The sequence below is a fragment of the Pleurodeles waltl genome, chromosome 1_2 (assembly GCF_031143425.1).
Source record: "Pleurodeles waltl isolate 20211129_DDA chromosome 1_2, aPleWal1.hap1.20221129, whole genome shotgun sequence".
Classification (NCBI taxonomy): Eukaryota; Metazoa; Chordata; class Amphibia; order Caudata; family Salamandridae; genus Pleurodeles; species Pleurodeles waltl.
Window position 1 is genome coordinate 450,755,431 of NC_090437.1, and position 19,038 is coordinate 450,774,468.

Consider the following 19,038-nt stretch of genomic DNA (forward strand, 5'->3'; position numbering starts at 1 on the left):
AAGACAGCAGGGCCACTGGCAACCATGGCCTGGGTGATCCTGTTGTGCCATGTTGGTAGGTCTGTCTTGGCTGTGTAGGTGTCAAAGCCAGACACTTAACAAGCCTTGGCTGCTACAAGGGTTCTGGTGTCCTGGGTATTAGTGTAGAGAGGCTCTGGGCAGGCTCAGCGTCTCGAAGATGGGTTGGGTCGACAGGGCTGATCTCCTCGACACTCTGGATGCTCTTGCTGGCGAGTTTCTCCTGATGGTCAGCAAAACATTGGATCGGGCAGTTGCAGATGGTGCCTGCTGGTGCAGGGAAGTGGCTCCCCCAGTCCATGGGAGTAGATGGTTCTCCAAGGCTTTGAGAGGTTGCACAGCTGCAGGACAAACTTGTTCTTAGCAATTGTTGGGACAGGAGCAGGCAGGCACGGTTTGATGGCAAAGTCCACAGCTAGTCCACAGTTCTTGCGCTGGTCATCTCTTCATAGTCCTCCTTCATGTAGTTAGACGAATCTAAGTTCCTGGTTCAGGGGCCACCTAAATACTGAATGAAGGGGTGTTAAAGGGAGGGTATGGTGGTAGTCAATGGGATACTTATCTGTGGGGTGACTACATCCCCTAGATGACTACTTTCTGTGGAGAGTGGGAATTTTCTGACTTGGAGTTCCTAGTTTCGCCAAAATCAAGATGGCAAAACCCTTCATTCGTGGAACACATCAGGGAGCCAACCATAGGGGTGTGACTAGCCTGCAGGTGCAACACCCCTACTGCACAGCTAGTTTCCCGCCCCTTCTCGTGCCAAGTGGGGTCAGGTGATTCTCCAGGTCTGGAGGAAGCCTGGGTTGCATCTCCAAGGCAGCAGGGGCTTTGAAGCCCATGACCTTTGTATGCAGATTCACTATCCATCCTGCCGGAGGAGTTAGAGTACCTTCTCCGGAGCAGGCATTGTTTCCTGACCTCAGAGAGTGCTGACTCTCACCTAAAGGGGGCCAGAAACTCGACGGTGGTGCCATCATGTAGCTGGGAAACCTGTGATGACCAGTGCTCAATACATGTACTTAAGATGGCTTCCTTGTTCAATTATACCATCTAGTAATTGAACTAGACAATACAGGGGCATATCTGTTCACACAGATATAACCTCACATGTAATGCACTCTGCCTTAGGGCTATAAGGCCTGCTGTAGGGGTGACGTACATATATTAGATGCAGTGACTTGGGCATAGCACATAGTGACTGTGCCATGTTTTGTTTTCACACATGGTTTGTACCATGTCACGCAGCCTGCATGGAGTTTGTGTGGGGGTCCCTTAGGGTGGAATAATACATGCTGAAGCCTTAGGGGACCCAGTGCCTGTGCCCTAGGTACTAGGGTTACCATCAACTAGGAATTTATAGGGCTGTTGAAGTGTATGTTGATTGTAACACAGTTACACCATTTTACTTTGTTTTTAGGGAAAGAGCAGTGGCACTGGGGCTTGGTTAGTAGGAACCTAGTGCACATCAGTTGAAAAACATCAGTACCAGTGGCAGAAACTGGGAGTGACTATGACAAAAAGGTACACTTTCCTACAGCTGCCACCTAGCTCCACTCCCAAAGATTGCTTTATTAGTTTGCTGTTTATCCTTGACTTTGGTTCAAGGTTTGTTTGTTATATGTGCTTATTTTTTTGTGATGGTGCCTATTGGAATTTTGGTATAAACATGTTTTTGTACATAGCTTTGTGCTCGTCCTCTGCTGTTTACTTGTTAGTACTCGGACATTTTGAAATATTTTTCCTATTTGTATTTTTCAGTGATGGAGTTATCAGAGTGTTTACAGAGTCTGCGCAACGGATGGCAACTGCACAGGAGATTAAAGATTTTGAAGAGGAGCTTTCTAACTCGACCATCGACCCTAAATCTGATGACATAGGGGACATTAAAATGGAAGAACTCCCAGGAAGAGAACACCTGAATGAACCTGGTATATAATTAGATTCACATTTCTTTCAGTGAGTGATGATTATATTTTGTGTTAACACTACAAGCTGGCAGTTTTAAGGCACTAGTATAAAAGTGTGTGTGTGTGTTTGTGTTTAGTATTTGTGAAATATTACAAATTGGGACCACTGAAGAGCAAAAGTGTCTAAAGGGGCCAACAGCTCATCCATTCCCCAATAACACCTAACAGAATCTCAGCCATTGCAGGAAATTAAGCATCCAGGTAGTAGTAAGTGAAGAAGTTCCTAAGTTACGAAGTCTCACAAGATGCATAAAGAAATGTTGATGTGCAGGAGAAATCTAAAAGGTGCTTTGTGACATTCACCCAGAATTCTGTTACTGGTGTTTTAGACCTTGCAGTGTTAGGGTGGTCTTCCCCCAGACTTTTTGCCTTCTACCTTACAGCAAAAATGTATCTTTTTTTGTTGGCCTTAGGACTCTGAGCACTTTACCAGTTCTAAAGTGCATGTGCTTCTCCCCTAAACATGGAAACATAGGTGTATACACATCTGGCATGTTTCATTTACTTGTAAGTGGTATACCATATACTCAGGGCCTGTAAATTAAATGCTACTAGTTGGCCTGCAGCACTGATTGTGCCACCTACTTAAGTAGCCCTGTAAACGTGTCTCAGGCCTGCGACTGCATAACTTGTGTGTGCAGTTTTACTTCCACTTTGACTTGGCATTTAAAACCTCTTGCCAAGCCTTAGACTCTCCTTTTCTTCCATACACGTCACACGTAAGGTAGGCTCTAGGTAGCCCATAAGGCAGGGTTCTATGTAAATACAAGCCAGGGCATGTACTTGAGTTGAGGTTTTCGCTACTGTAAGGCCTACTCCTCTCATAGGCCAGCATTTGGAATTCCTTAATATACTTTTAAGCTATAAATGCTAATCAGGAAGGAGTAGCTTGGTCTTGTTTCATGTCTTTTGAGTAGTAATGATAAATCCTCTTTAATGGTAAAGTCGGATTTAGCATTACTATTTTAGAAATGCTACTTTTAGAAAGTGGTAATTTCTCTGCTCTGTGTGCCTTAAAGTCTGTCTCCAATACACGTCTGGAGTAGGTGACAGCTGCAGTTTGTGCATTCCCTCTAGACAGCCACAAAGACAGTAAGGTTAGGTGTGTCTGAGTACTCCTCTGCATTCATCTTCATTTAGATGGGCCCTTCTGGGCAAGAAGGGTATAGGGGAGCTGACACATGAATAGGGAGGTGCCTGTCCCCACACAAAGGGCAGATTACCCCCTACTGGTTGTCTGAAGCCAGGACTAGGAAGAGAATATCCCTGTGCACTTCAAAGATCCTCCACATCAAAGGCACCTATTGGTATAAGTTTTGGGTCTCTGACCCCCCCCCCCCAAAATCAGACACTTTTGGACTTGTAACCAAGCTCTGCCAGAGCAACTGCTGTGCTGCTTAAAGGAATCAACTGGATTAATTTTCTGAAAGAACTGCATTTCTGCTTTGTTGCCCTGGTGCCAGCTGCACCCTGACTCTGTTGAAGGAGAACTGAACTCTGCTTTCTTTCCAAGTGATTTCCAAGGTCTTGCTGGCTTGACCCCTGATCACAAAGTTTTGGTTAATCCAAAGATTTCACCACTCTACTGCTGCCGTGGCACTCTGCCGTCTGTGAATCCAGCAATTGCATTTCTTAAGGAGCCAGTCGTGCCCGATCGCCAGCTTTGACTACTACATAATAAGCGTTTTGCGTGATTGCGCTGTCCCAGCCAAAGCAGGACTCACGAAGTTCCCACTTTAAGAATTTCCAATTCTACCTCCTCCATAGGGCATACCTCATCTTGGCATGGTTGAATCGCTTCTACCCCTCAGCGCAAATTACTTGCCCACACTGGCTCCCCTGGGTGCGGCCGTTATCACATGCTGGGTCCTGCCCAGCACTGCAGCATTACTGGTCCTCAATACACAGAAATCTTAGAGGTGACAGAACGTCCAGACCTCCAGACGTGGGAAACCTGTGCCTTGGACATATTTAAACAAAAAAAGGGTCACAGAGTGCATACTTGCTTTGCGACCTTAGCGCTCCTGTTAGCCGTTCGTACCCTCACCCTACACTGGCACTCAGTATCCACAGCTCTGGTGGAAGCCAGGAGTGGTTCCCTGTCCAAATAGAGTGCAGCAGAGGAGGAGGCACCTCACAGTGAAGAATTACATGACCTCCGGAAACGCTCTATTTCCAATCATTGGGCTGTGATCCTTACTCATTTCCAACAACAAGCATGGGATGATACCCTGCCACCCTTAATACCTACATATTACACGACAGCCATCTGGCTCCCCTACCCCTTTCACACTGTCAATCCTTGTCACAATTAGGGATTACTTTGACACCACCCCCCCTCAAATGGAACCCTGTCCCTCATCCCTCTATGACCCATTATTATGCTTGGGACCTGCTGACCAGAACATCTACATGGCACCGGTCCACTGTTACACCTAGTGTCTGTGAAGTCCTTGGTCCTCTTCCTTCCTCTACCCCTATTGTCGTACCTGCCTCAGCATCACGTTTCTTTCATATAACTAGAAAGCCTGAATCACACCCCTGACCACACGGTTATTTTCACATCCCAGTTTTGTCTAGTTTGTCTCCCGACAGCAGAATGTACACAGACACACCAGTGACTCTACCTAAGCGATAACTTCTACACTCCAGTTGAGTACTAGAATAACCACAGAAACGAACCAACACTACCGTCTGTATTGATCTAGATAGTACGTAGGATGATGTCCTTCAATGTATGATGGTCGACTTTCTGTGCCTTGATTGCAATGTACGCCTGCATTTTTTTCTTATATAATAAAAGTATTATTAAAAAATGTAAAGAATAAGTCCTTTATGTGGAGAAGAGATCGAACGCTTTTGCTCCTCCAGGATTGAGCTGTCTGCTGTTTGGAGGGATGCAGCAGTGAGAGCTCTCTGCTGTAATGAAGGATGCTGCACTGCTGAGGGAAATCCTTGCAGCATGGCCTAGCAGGGTTGCCTTCACATCAGGAGCTTTGTCAGTGTCCCCACATCAGCACAGTCCATCCTTGAGAGCTGAATAACCAATGTGCATCGACAGCTCCGTAGTAAAAAGCCTGCTCTGGGGATTGTCACACTTGTGCTTCCTTCGGGTAGTGGATTGCCAAGCCTACATTGAACACCACCAGCGTGACCCAGCCCCCTTCGCCTTCCCACTGGAGGGATCCCATGACGCGAGTCCCGCTGCCATGGGAAAGCCTATTGTAAAACACCTGAGACCCATGAGGTCTCTACCGCTGACTGGTGCAATATCATAAACGCACTCATTTGTGCCTGTGTTCTGCGCTCTCAATATGAGAGAATTCACTTATCGTTCACTAGCATTACTGTAAGGAAGCTAAGAGAAACAAATGCATCTTTGAGCACAGTGTTTACTGAATGTCATAGCTTGAAAAGTATATATTAGATTTTTGTCATTAGGGCTTGATTTACTCTGGTAAATATTCTCTATTTTTCTAAACGTGTGGAGTCTATTTGTGGTGCCTTCATGGTGTTGCTGTATGAATGTGTTGCACAAATACTTTACAGATTGCCTCATAAGTTAAGCCTGCCTGCTCTGTGCCAAGCTACCACTGTGTGAGCACAGGTTAATTTAAATTGTGTATCTGACTTCCCGACTAGAGAGTTGGTTCCTGCTTGTACAGGGTGCATACTCTGACAACCAAAAACCCCATTTCTAACCTAGTATAATTCACAAAGGAGACAGAAGGATGATGATTACAAGCAGATAAATATAAGTAGAATAACCCTACTTTTGTAGTCTGATTTTCCCCTCTTGTTTTCTTCTGTCATGGTCCCTGCTCACCACTTACCCATGCTGTTGCCGCCTTGTGCTCAATCTCTATCTGTGCTCACTTAATAATCAAGGGGCCACTAAGCATTCATAAGCGAGCTATGTTTCATGTTTCACTTATTAAACATTGTTTCTGAAGATTCAACAGGACCTAAAACTACTTAAAGGACTGAACATCCTTACACAATTGAGTATATTTTAGATACAATACCAAACGAAGTGGAAAACCTTACTGTGTTAAGTGATTAACCTACATCTGAAGTGAAATCACCAATGGATGTCATGGACAGTAATTCAGTGAGTCTTTCACCCCTCAGATCCATGTAGAAACTTGCCCTCGATAGAATGATGTTCTGCTCGTCATTTCATTCATATACATGTCTGTGTTCCACATAACCTGTTTTCTTGGCTATGAATTCCATCAATGATGAGAAACCTGGGAGACTGTTAAATTGTTATGCAGTTACTCTGCATGGTGCCTACGAGAAGTGTTACTTTTTAATCTTCTCTAAAACCCCAACCTTTCCTAATATAGGGAGCTTCTGAGACTTAGTAACTTGAGAGCTTATCCATGTGCTCTGTCTGTTCTCCTTTGTGTGTGTGTTTTTTTTAATTTTTTTGTTTTGTTAATTCAAGGGGGGGGTCTCTAAAACTGGAATAGTACTGGTTCTGCAATTCCTTCTACTCAACACCACACAATAAGCATACCATGTCTGTTGAAACTATCTACTGGGAGGTAATGTTTTTCTTGCAAACCCTGTAGGAAGCGGACTCTTTATGTGGTATGTGAATACTGTGTTCCTACATGACCCCCCTCCCAAGAAAAAGGAAGAAACTAAACTTTCTCAAGAGAGTCTCCATCTTCTAAGGTAAAGAACCTGGAAACGGCATCTCCATTGGCATGGTCAGACCCAGATCTGTGTTGCACTGTAAAGTCCATTCCCTGTTGGGAGATGGACCACCTTAACAGTTTAGGGTTTTTACCTTTCATTTACATAAGCCATCTGAGATGCCTGTGGTCAGTTTGAACAAGGAAGTGAGAGCCAAACAAGCATGGCTTCAGTTTGTACAGGAACCAAACCACAGCAAAGGCTTCCCTCTCAATGGCACTCAAACGCTACTCTTTGGGGAATAACCTCCTGCTAATGAAAGCAACAGGTTGGTCATTGCCATCATTATTGATGTGGAATAGAACTGCTCCTACCCCCATGTTCAGATGCATCTATCTGCACTATGAACTGCTTGGTGTAATCTGGAGCTTTTAGAACACATTGCTTTTCTCAGTGTGTCAAAGGGTCACAGCTCACTGTCCACTTCACTTTCTTGGGCAACTTTTTGGAGGTCAGTTGTGTGAAAGGTGCCACAATGGTACCACATCCTTTCACCAACCTCCTATAGTACCCAGGCAAGCCAAGAAAGGTCCTGACCTGGGTCTGGCTTGTTGGAGCTACCCAGTCCAGAATTGTCTGTATCTTGGGTTTTAGTGGTTGAACTTGGCTTCCACCTACAAGGTGACCTAAGTATACAATCTGACCCTGCCCTATCGGGCGCTTGTTTGCCTTGATAGTGAGGCCTGTGCTTTCAGAGCCAGTAGGACCTTCCTCAGGTGATCCCGCCAGGTGGAGTAAAGACGGCAATATCCTCAAGATATGCTGCACTAAAGTCTTCCAGCCAGCTAGGACTTTGTTCATCAGCCTCTGGACGGTGACAGGGGCATTCTTTAATCCAAAGGGCATAACCATAAACTCCTAGTGCCCATCAGGATTGGAGAAAACTGATTTTTCTTTTATTCCAGGGATCAGATCTGTCTGTCAGTACTGTGATGCAAGATCAAACTGCTGTGATATTTGGCTGCCCCTAACCTGTAAATTAGTTAATCAGCCCTAAGAATTGGATGTGCATCTATTTTGTTACAGCATTGAGGCCCCTACAGTCCAGCAAAACCCAATTTCTCTCTTTCCACCATGGGAATGAGGCTTGTGGAGTAAGAAACTGGGCTAGCCAAGAGGCTCTCAGAGTGCTTAATGACTCCCAATTCCAGCATCTTGCTTACTTCAACTTTGATGCTTTGTGGCACATGATTAGATTGTCTGTAAATTGTATTTTGACAGATAAGTTGTCTCCAGTGTCCACATCATGTGTACACTGGGTAGCCTGACCAGGAGTCAGAGAAGAGGTCAGCATACTGATGCAGAACCTTCTTGCAGTCAGTCTGCTGTTCATCAGTGAGGATGTCGAAAAGGCTACTCCTTCAACTAAACCTTCTTTAGGGTTGTTGGAGAGGAGATCAGGAAGAGGTTCACTCTCAGCTTTCTGTCCCTCATCAGTGACCATCTCAGCTTGGTCATGATAGTGTTTAAGGCGGTTGACATGTATAACCCTTTTGGGGTTCCTGCAAGGTCCACAAGGTAGGTGACTTCCCTTTTTCTCTCTAGGATAGGGTAGGTAGGGTCTACTCCAATAATCACGGACGGCCCTAGAAACCACATGCCCCAAAACTCTACCTTCTTCCTAGGTTGGAACTCCACCAGTACAGCTTTTTGGTCATACCAGAGCGTCTGGAGCTCTTGGCTGGCCTCAAGGTTTTTGGAAGCTTTTTCCATGTACTCACCCATTCAAGGGCAAAGGCCAAAATAGTCCACAATATTCTGTTTAGGTTCTCTGAGAGGTCTCTCCTATCCCTTCTTCACAAGAGAAAGTGGTCCACTCACAGGATGCCTGTAAGGAAATGCCTCCTTGGCATGGTTACCCCCTGATTTTTTTGCCTTTGCTGATGCTAAGTTTTGATTTGAAAGTGTGCTGAGGCCTGCTAACCAGGCCCCAGCACCAGTGTTCTTTCCCTAACCTGTACTTTTGTTTCCACAATTGGCACACCCTGGCATCCAGGTAAGTCCCTTGTAACTGGTACCCCTGGTACCAAGGGCCCTGATGCCAGGGAAGGTCTCTAAGGGATGCAGCATGTCTTATGCCACCCTGTGGACCCCTCACTCAGCACAGACACACTGCTTGCCAGCTTGTGTGTGCTGGTGAGGACAAAACGAGTAAGTCGACATGGCACTCCCCTCAGGGTGCCATGCCAACCTCAGTATATAGACTATATAGATAAGTCGCCCCTCTAGCAGGCCTTACAGCCCTAAGGCAGGGTGCACTATACCATAGGTGAGGGCACAAGTGCATGAGCACTGTGCCCCTACAATGTCTAAGCAAAACCTTAGACATTGTAAGTGCAGGGTAGCCATAAGAGTATATGGTCTGGGAGTCTGTCATGCACGAACTCCACAGCACCGTAATGGCTACACTGAAAACTGTGAAGTTTGGTATCAAATTTCTCAGCACAATAAATGCACACTGATTTTATTGTAACATACACCCCAGAGGGCACCTTAGAGGTGCCCCCTGAAACCTTAACCAACTACCTGTGTAGGCTGACTGGTTTTAGCAGCCTGCCACACACGTTGCTGGCCACATGGGGAGAGTGCCTTTGTCACTCTGTGGCTAGTAACAAAGCCTGTTCTGGGTGGAGATGCTCATCACCTCCCCCTTGCAGGAACTGTAACACCTGGCGGTGAGCCTCAAAGGCTCACGCCCTTTGTTACAGCACCCCAGGGCATTCCAGCTAGTGGAGTTGCCCGCCCCCTCCGGCCACGGCCCCACTTTTGGCAGCAAGGCCGGAGGAGATAATGAGAAAAACAAGGAGGAGTCACTGACCAGTCAAGACAGCCCCTAAGGCAACCTGAGCTGAAGTGACTCTGACTTTTAGCAATAAAATGTACACTGGCATCAGTGTGCATTTATTGTGCTGAGAAGTTTGATACCAAACTTCTCAGTTTTCAGTGTAGCCATTATGGTGCTGTGGAGTTCGTGCAAAACAGACTCCCAGACCATATACTCTCATGGCTACCCTGCACTTACAATGTCTAAGGTTTTGTTTAGACACTGTAGGGGTACCATGCTCATGCACTGGTACCCTCACCTATGGTATAGTGCACCCTGCCTTAGGGCTGTAAGGCCTGCTAGAGGGGTGACTGACCTATACTTGCATAGGCAGTGAGAGGCTGGCATGGCACCCTGAGGGGAGTGCCATGTCGACTTACTCGTTTTGTTCTCACCAGCACACACAAGCTGGCAAGCAGTGTGTCTGTGCTGATTGAGGGGTCTCCAGGGTGGCATAAGACATGCTGCAGCCCTTAGAGACCTTCCTTGGTACCAGGGGTACCACTTACAAGGGACTTATCTGGATGCCAGGGTGTGCCAATTGTGGATACAAAAGTACAGGTTAGGGAAAGAACACTGGTGCTGGGGCCTGGTTAGCAGGCCTCAGCACACTTTCAATTCAAAACATAGCATCAGCAAAGGCAAAAAGTCAGGGGGTAACCATGCCAAGGAGGCATTTCCTTACACAACCCCCCCCCCCCTCTCCCCCACCCACCCCCCCCCCCAAAACAAAAGAGAATGAGACTAACCTTTCCCAAGAGAGTCTTCATTTTCTAAGTGGAAGAACCTGGAAAGGCCATCTGCATTGGCATGGGCAGTCCCAGGTCTGTGTTCCACTATAAAGTCCATTCCCTGTAGGGAGATGGACCACCTCAACAGTTTTGGATTTTCACCTTTCATTTGCATCAGCCATCTGAGAGGTCTGTGGTCAGTTTGAACTAGGAAGTGAGTACCAAAGAGGTAGGGTCTCAACTTCTTCAGGGACCAAACCACAGCAAAGGCCTCCCTCTCAATGGCACTCCAACGCTGCTCCCTGGGGAGTAACCTCCTGCTGATGAAAGCAACAGGCTGGTCAAGGCCATCATCATTTGTTTGGGACAAAACTGCCCCTATCCCATGTTCAGAGGCATCTGTTTGCACAATGAATTGCTTGGAGTAATCTGGAGCTTTTAGAACTGGTGCTGTGCACAAAGGTTGTTTCAGGGTGTTAAAGGCCTGTTGGCATTCTACAGTCCAGTTTACTTTCTTGGGCATTTTCTTGGAGGTGAGTTCTGTGAGGGCTGTCACAATGGATCCATATCCCTTCACAAACCTCCTATAGTTCCCAGTCAAGCCAAGGAATGCCCTGACTTGAGTCTGGGTTTTTGGAGCTGCCCAGTCCAGAATAGTCTGGATCTTAGGCTGGAGTGGCTGAACTTGGCCTCCACCTACAAGGTGTCCCAAGTAAACCACAGTTCCCTGCCCTATCTGGCATTTGGATGCCTTGATAGAGAGGCCTGCTGATTGCAGGGCCTTCAAAACCTTCTTCAGGTGGACAAGGTGATCCTGCCAGGTGGAGCTGAAGACAGCAATATCATCAAGATAAGCTGCACTAAAGGATTCCAACCCAGCAAGGACTTGATTCACCAACCTTTGGAAGGTGGCAGGGGCATTCTTTAAACCAAAGGGCATAACAGTAAACTGATAATGCCCATCAGGTGTGGAGAATGCTGTTTTATCTTTTGCTCCAGGTGCCATTTTGATTTGCCAGTACCCTGCTGTCAAGTCAAAGGTACTTAAGAATTTGGCAGCACCTAATTTGTCAATCAGCTCGTCAGCTCTAGGAATGGGATGGGCATCTGTCTTGGTGACAGAATTAAGACCTCTGTAGTCCACACAAAACCTCATCTCTCTCTTTCCTTCTTTGGTGTGAGGTTTGGGGACTAAGACCACTGGGCTAGCCCAGGGGCTGTCCGAGTACTCAATTACCCCCAATTCCAACATCTTGTGGACTTCCACCTTGATGCTTTCCTTAACTTGATCAGACTGTCTGAAGATTTTGTTTTTGACAGGCATGCTGTCTCCTGTGTCCACATCATGGGTACACAGGTGTGTCTGACCAGGGGTTAGAGAAAAGTGCTCAGCAAACTGTTGCAGGACCTTCCTACAGTCAGCTTGCTGTTGGCCAGAGAGGGTGTCTGAATAGATCACTCCATCCACTGAGCCATCTTTAGGGTCTGATGAGAGGAGATCAGGGAGAGGCTCACTCTCAGCTTCCTGGTCCTCATCTGTTACCATCAACAGATTTACATCAGCCCTGTCATGGAAGAGCTTAAGGCGGTTCACATGGATCACCCTCTTGGGGCTCCTGCTTGTGCCCAGGTCCACCAGGTAGGTGACCTGACTCTTCCTCTCTAGCACTGGGTAAGGGCCACTCCATTTGTCCTGAAGTGCCCTGGGAGCCACAGGCTCCAGAACCCAGACTTTCTACCCTGGTTGTAATTCAACCAGTGCAGCCTTTTGGTCATACCAAAACTTCTGGAGTTGTTGGCTGGCCTCAAGGTTTTACTTGCCTTTTCCATGTACTCTGCCATCCTTGAGCGAAGGCCAAGTACATAGTCCACTATGTCTTGTTTAGGCTCATGAAGAGGTCTCTCCCAGCCTTCTTTAACAAGAGCAAGTGGTCCCCTTACAGGGTGGCCAAACAGAAGTTCAAAGGGTGAGAACCCTACTCCCTTCTGAGGCACCTCTCTGTAAGCGAAAAGCAGACATGGCAGGAGGACATCCCATCTCCTTTTGAGTTTTTCTGGGAGCCCCATGATCATGCCCTTTAATGTCTTGTTGAATCTCTCAACAAGGCCATTAGTTTGTGGATGATATGGTGTAGTGAACTTATAAGTCACTCCACACTCATTCCACATGTGTTTTAGGTATGCTGACATGAAGTTGGTACCTATGTCAGACACCACCTCCTTAGGGAAACCCACTCTGGTAAAGATACCAATGAGGGCCTTGGCTACTGCAGGGGCAGTAGTCGACCTAAGGGGAATAGCTTCAGGATACCTAGTAGCATGATCCACTACTACTAGGATGTACATATTTCCTGAGGCTGTGGGAGGTTCAAGTGGACCCACTATGTCCACACCCACTCTTTCAAAGGGGACCCCCACCACTGGAAGTGGAATGAGGGGGGCCTTTGGGTGTCCACCTGTCTTACCACTGGCTTGACAGGTGGGACAGGAGATGCAAAACTCCTTAACCTGCTGGGACATGTTGGGCCAGTAGAAGTGGTTGACTAACCTCTCCCACGTCTTGGTTTGTCCCAAATGCCCAGCAAGGGGAATATCATGGGCTAATGTCAGAATAAACTCTCTGAAACCCTGAGGCACTACCACTCTCCTAGTGGCACCAGGTTTGGGATCTCTTGCCTCAGTGTACAGGAGTCCATCTTCCCAATAGACCCTATGTGTTCAATTTTTCTTGCCTTTGGACTCTTCAGCAGCTTGCTGCCTAAGGCCTTCAAGAGAGGGACAGGTTTCTTGTCCCTTACACAACTCTTCCCTTGAGGGACCCCCTGGGCCTAAGAGCTCAACCTGATAAGGTTCCAGCTCCATAGGCTCAGTTCCCTCAGAGGGCAGAACTTCTTCCTGAGAAGAGAGGTTCTCTTTTTCTTGTTGTGCTGCAGCTGGTTTCCCAGCTGACTTTCCTTTCCTCTTGGTAGGCTGGGCCCTTTTTCCAGACTCCAGCTCTACTTTTTCACCCTGTGCCTTGCACTGTGCCCTTGTCTTGACACACACCAGTTCAGGGATACCCAGCATGGCTGCATGGGTTTTCAGTTCTACCTCAGCCCATGCTGAGGACTCCAGGTCATTTCCAAGCAAACAGTCTACTGGGATATTTGAGGAGACCACCACCTGTTTCAGGCCATTGACCCCTCCCCACTCTAAAGTTACCATAGCCATGGGATGTACTTTAGTCTGATTGTCAGCGTTGGTGACTGGATAAGTTTGTCCAGCCAGGTATTGGCCAGGGGAAACCAGTTTCTCTGTCACCATAGTGACACTGGCACCTGTATCCCTCAGGCCCTCTACACTTGTCCCATTAATTAAGAGCTGCTGCCTGTATTTTTGCATGTTAGGGGGCCAGGCAGCCAGTGTGGCTAAATCCACCCCACCCTCAGAGACTAATGTAGCTTCAGTGTGACACCTGATTTGCTCTGGGCACACTGTTGATCCCACTTGGAGACTAGCCATTCCAGTGTTAGCTGGAGTGGAGTTTGAAGTGGTATTTTTCTTGGGACAGGCCTTGTCTCCAGTTTGGTGTCCAGACTGACTACAGCTACGACACCAGGCCTTTTTGGGATCAAGGTTTTTACCCTTGTACCCAGAATTGTTTTGTGAAGAGGCTCTGGGCCCACCCTCCTGTGCAGGTTTTTGGGGGCCTGTAGAAGACTCTTTACTATTTTAGTTTTTGGCTGTCTCACCACCTTTCCCCTGGGGAGTTTTTGTGACCCCTTTCTTTTGGTCACCCCCTGTGGAAGTTTTGGACACCCTAGTCTTGACCCAATGGTCCGCCTTCTTTCCCAATTCTTGGGGAGAAATTGGTCCTAGGTCCACCAGATGCTGATGCAGTTTATCATTGAAACAATTACTTAATAGGTGTTCTTTCACAAATAAATTGTACAGCCCATCATAATTACTTACACCACTGCCTTGAATCCAACCATCTAGTGTTTTTACTGAGTAGTCTACAAAGTCAACCCAGGTCTGGCTCGAGGATTTTTGAGCCCCCCTGAATCTAATCCTATACTCCTCAATGGAGAATCCAAAGCCCTCAATCAGGGTACCCTTCATGAGGTCATAAGATTCTGCATCTTTTCCAGAGAGTGTGAGGAGTCTATCCCTACACTTTCCTGTGAACATTTCCCAAAGGAGAGCACCCCAGTGAGATTTGTTCACTTTTCTGGTTACACAAGCCCTCTCAAAAGCTGTGAACCATTTGGTGATGTCATCACCATCTTCATATTTAGTTACAATCCCTTTAGGGATTTTCAACATGTCAGGAGAATCTCTGACCCTATTTATGTTGCTGCCACCATTGATGGGTCCTAGGCCCATCTCTTGTCTTTCCCTTTCTATGGCTAGGATCTGTCTTTCCAAAGCCAATCTTTTGGCCATCCTGGCTAACTGGATGTCCTCTTCACTGGAGTTATCCTCAGTGATTTCAGAGAGGTTGGTCCCTCCTGTGAGGGAACCAGCATCTCTGACTATGATGTGTAGAGTCAGGGCTTGAGAGGCCCTGTTCTCCCTAGATAGGACTGGTGGGGGGGAATCGCCCTCCAAGTCACTATACTCATCCTCTGTGTTGCCATCCTCAGAGGGGTTGGCTCTTTCAAACTCTGCTAACAGCTCCTGGAGCTGTAGTTTGGAAGGTCTGGAGCCCATTGCTATTTTCTTTAGTTTACAGAGTGACCTTAGCTCTCTCATCTGTAGATGGAGGTAAGGTGTGGTGTCGAGTTCCACCACATTCACATCTGTATTAGACATTATGCTTCTAAAAGTTAGAATACTTTTTAAGAAACTAAAGCTAGTTCTAGAATCTAATTCAAACTTTTACCAAACTTTTAAACTCTAAAAGAAATGCTAACAGGGACTAACACAAGGCCCTAGCAGGACTTTTAAGAATTTAGAAAAATAGTTCAAATTGCAAAAACAATTTCTAATGACAATTTTTGGAATTTGTCGTGTGATCAGGTATTGGCTGAGTAGTCCAGCAAATGCAAAGTCATGTACCCCACTGCTGATCCACCAATGTAGGAAGTTGGCTCTGTATGCACTATTTCAAAGTAAGGAATAGTATGCACAGAGTCCAAGGGTTCCCCTTAGAAGTAAGATAGTGGCAAAAAGAGATAATACTAATGCTCTATTTTGTGGTAGTGTGGTCGAGCAGTAGACTTATCAAAGGAGTAGTGTTAAGCATTTGTTGTACATACACACAGGCAATAAACAAGGAACACACACAGAGACAAATCCAGCCAATAGGTTTTGTTATAGAAAAATATATATTCTTAGTTTATTTTAAGAACCACAGGTTCAAATTCTACATGTAATATCTCATTTGAAAGGTATTGCAGGTAAGTACTTTAGGAACTTTGAATCATTACATTAGCATGTATACTTTTTACATAAAACACAATAAGCTGTTTTAAAAGTGGACACTTAGTGCAATTTTCACAGTTCCTGGGGGAGGTAAGGTATTGTTAGGTTTCACAGGTAAGTAAGTCACTTACAGGTTTTAGTTCTTGGTTCAAGGTAGCCCACCGTTGGGGGTTCAGAGCAACCCCAAAGTCACCACACCAGCAGCTCAGGGCCGGTCAGGTGCAGAGGTCAAAGAGGTGCCCAAAACACATAGGCTTCAATGGCGAGAAGGGGGTGCCCCGGTTCCAGTCTGCCAGCAGGTAAGTACCCGCGTCTTCGGAGGGCAGACCAGGGGGGTTTTGTAGGGCACCGGGGGGGACACAAGTCCACACAAAAAGTACACCCTCAGCAGCGCGGGGGCGGCCGGGTGCAGTGTGTAAACTGGCGTCGGGTTTCCAATGGGAGACCAAGGGGTCTCTTCAGCGGTGCAGGCAAGGGGGGGGGGGTTCTCGGGGTAGCCACCACCTAGGCAAGGGAGAGGGCCTCCTGGCGGTCACTCCTGCACTGAAGTTCCGTTCCTTCAGGTGCTGGGGGCTGCGGGTGCAGGGTCTTTTCCAGCCGTCGGGTTTTTAGAGTCAGGCAGTCGCGGTCAGGGGGAGCCTCTGGATTCCCTCTGCAGGCGTCGCTGTGGGGGCTCAGGGGGGACAACTTTGGTTACTCGCGGTCTCGGAGTCGCCGGAGGGTCATCCCTGAGGTGTTAGTTCTCCACCAGTCGAGTCGGGGTCGCCGGGTGCAGTGTTGCAAGTCTCACGCTTCTTGCGGGGATTTGCAGGGGTCTTTAAATCTGCTCCTCTGTAACAAAGTTGCAGTCTTTTTGGAGCAGTGCCGCTGTCCTCAGGAGTTTCTTGTCTTTCTTGACGCATTGCAGTCCTCTGAGGATTCAGAGGTCGCTGGTCCTGGGGAAAGCGTCGCTGGAGCAGGTTTCTTTGGAAGGCAGGCGACAGGCCGGTAGGACTGGGGCCAAAGCAGTTGGTGTCTTCTTTCTTCTTCTGCAGGGGTTTTCAGCTCAGCAGTCCTCTTCTTCTTGTAGTTGCAGGAATCTAAATCTTTAGGTTCAGGGAAGCCCTTAAATACTAAATTTAAGGGCGTGTTTAGGTCTGGGGGGTTAGTAGCCAATGGCTACTAGCCCTGAGGGTGGGTACACCCTCTTTGTGCCTCGTCCCAAGGGGAGGGGGTCACAATCCTATCCCTATTGGGGGAATCCTCCATCTGCAAGATGGAGGATTTCTAAAAGTTAGTCACTTCAGCTCAGGACACCTTAGGGGCTGTCCTGACAGGCCAGTGACTCCTCCTTGTTTTTCTCATTATTTCCTCCGGCCTTGCCGCCAAAAGTGGGGCCGTGGCCGGAGGGGGCGGGCAAATCCACTAGCTGGAGTGCCCTGTGGTGCTGGAACAAAGGGGGTGAGCCTTTGAGGCTCACCGCCAGGTGTTACAGCTCCTGCCTGGGGGAGGTGTTAGCATCTCCACCCAGTGCAGGCTTTGTTACTGGCCTCAGAGTGACAAAGGCACTCTCCCCATGGGGCCAGCAACATGTCTCGGTTGTGGCAGGCTGCTGGAACCAGTCAGCCTACACAGATAGTCGGTTAAGGTTTCAGGGGGCACCTCTAAGGTGCCCTCTGGGGTGTATTTCACAATAAAATGTACACTGGCATCAGTGTGCATTTATTGTGCTGAGAAGTTTGATACCAAACTTCCCAGTTTTCAGTGTAGCCATTATGGTGCTGTGGAGTTCGTGTTTGACAAACTCCCAGACCATACACTCTTATGGCTACCCTACACTTACAATGTCTAAGGTTTGGCTTAGACACTGTAGGGGCACAGTGCTCGTGCACTAGTACCCTCACCTATGGTATAGTGCACCCTGCCTTAGGGCTGTAAGGCCTGCTAGAGGGGTGACTTATCTATACTTGCATAGGCAGTGAGAGGCTGGCATGGCACCCTGAGGGGAGTGCCATGTCGACTTACTCGTTTTGTTCTCACCAGCACACACAAGCTGGCAAGCAGTGTGTCTGTGCTGAGTGAGGGGTCTCCAGGGTGGCATAAGACATGCTGCAGCCCTTAGAGACCTTCCCTGGCATCAGGGCCCTTGGTACCAGATGTACCAGTTACAAGGGACTTTCCTGTATGCCAGGGTATGCCAATTGTGGATACAAAAGTACAGGTTAGGGAAAGAACACTGGTGCTGGGGCCTGGTTAGCAGGCCTCAGCACACTTTCAATTCAAAACGTAGCATCAGCAAAGGCAAAAAGTCAGGGGGTAACCATGCCAAGGAGGCATTTCCTTACCCCCCACCCACCCCCACCCCCCCAAACGAAAGAGGATGAGACTAACCTTTCCCAAGAGAGTCTTCATTTTCTAAGTGGAAGAACCTGGAAAGGCCATCTGCATTGGCATGGGCAGTCCCAGGTCTGTGTTCCACTATAAAGTCCATTCCCTGTAGGGAGATGGACCACCTCAACAGTTTTGGATTTTCACCTTTCATTTGCATCAGCCATCTGAGAGGTCTGTGGTCAGTTTGAATTACAAAGTGAGTACCAAAGAGGTATGGTCTCAGCTTCTTCAGGGACCAAACCACAGCAAAGGCCTCCCTCTCAATGGCACTCCAACGCTGCTCCCTGGGGAGTAACCTCCTGCTAATGAAAGCAACAGGCTGGTCAAGGCCATCATCATTTGTTTGGGACAAAACTGCCCCTATCCCATGTTCAGAGGCATCTGTCTGCACAATGAACTGCTTGGAGTAATCTGGAGCTTTTAGATCTGGTGCTGTGCACATTGCTTGTTTCAGGGTGTCAAAGGCCTGTTGGCATTCTACAGTCCAGTTTACTTTCTTGGGCATTTTCTTGGAGGTAAGTTCTGTGAGGGCTGTCACAATGGATCCATATCCCTTCACAAACCTCCTATTGTACCCAGTCAAGCCAAGGAATGCCCTGACTTGAGTCTGGGTTTTTGGAGCTGCCCAGTCCAGAATAGTCTGGATCTTAGGCTGGAGTGGCTGAACTTGGCCTCCGCCTACAAGGTGTCCCAAGTAAACCACAGTTCCCTGCCCTATCTGGCATTTGGATGCCTTGATAGAGAGGCCTGCTGATTGCAGAGCCTTCAAAACCTTCTTCAGGTGGACCAGGTGATCCTGCCAGTTGGAGCTAAAGACAGCAATATCGTCACAATAAGCTGCACTGAAGGACTCCAAGCCAGCAAGGACTTGATTCACCAACCTTTGGAAGGTGGCAGGGGCATTCTTTAAACCAAAGGGCATAACAGTGAACTGATAATGCCCATCAGGTGTGGAGAATGCTGTCTTTTCTTTTGCTCCAGGGGCCATTTTGATTTGCCAGTACCCTGCTGTTAA

The 19,038-nt window shown here is 47.6% G+C and overlaps 1 protein-coding gene across 2 annotated transcripts in view; it reads left to right on the top strand.

Moving 5' to 3' along the window:
• PLAA (phospholipase A2 activating protein) overlaps nt 1-19,038 on the top strand; it is a 296,517-nt gene that overhangs the window by 71,527 nt on the left and 205,952 nt on the right. For both annotated transcript variants that reach the window (XM_069240757.1, XM_069240766.1), the window contains one exon: nt 1,780-1,949. In XM_069240757.1, the coding sequence (XP_069096858.1) occupies nt 1,780-1,949 (170 nt within the window). The remainder of the gene's footprint in view (nt 1-1,779; nt 1,950-19,038) is intronic.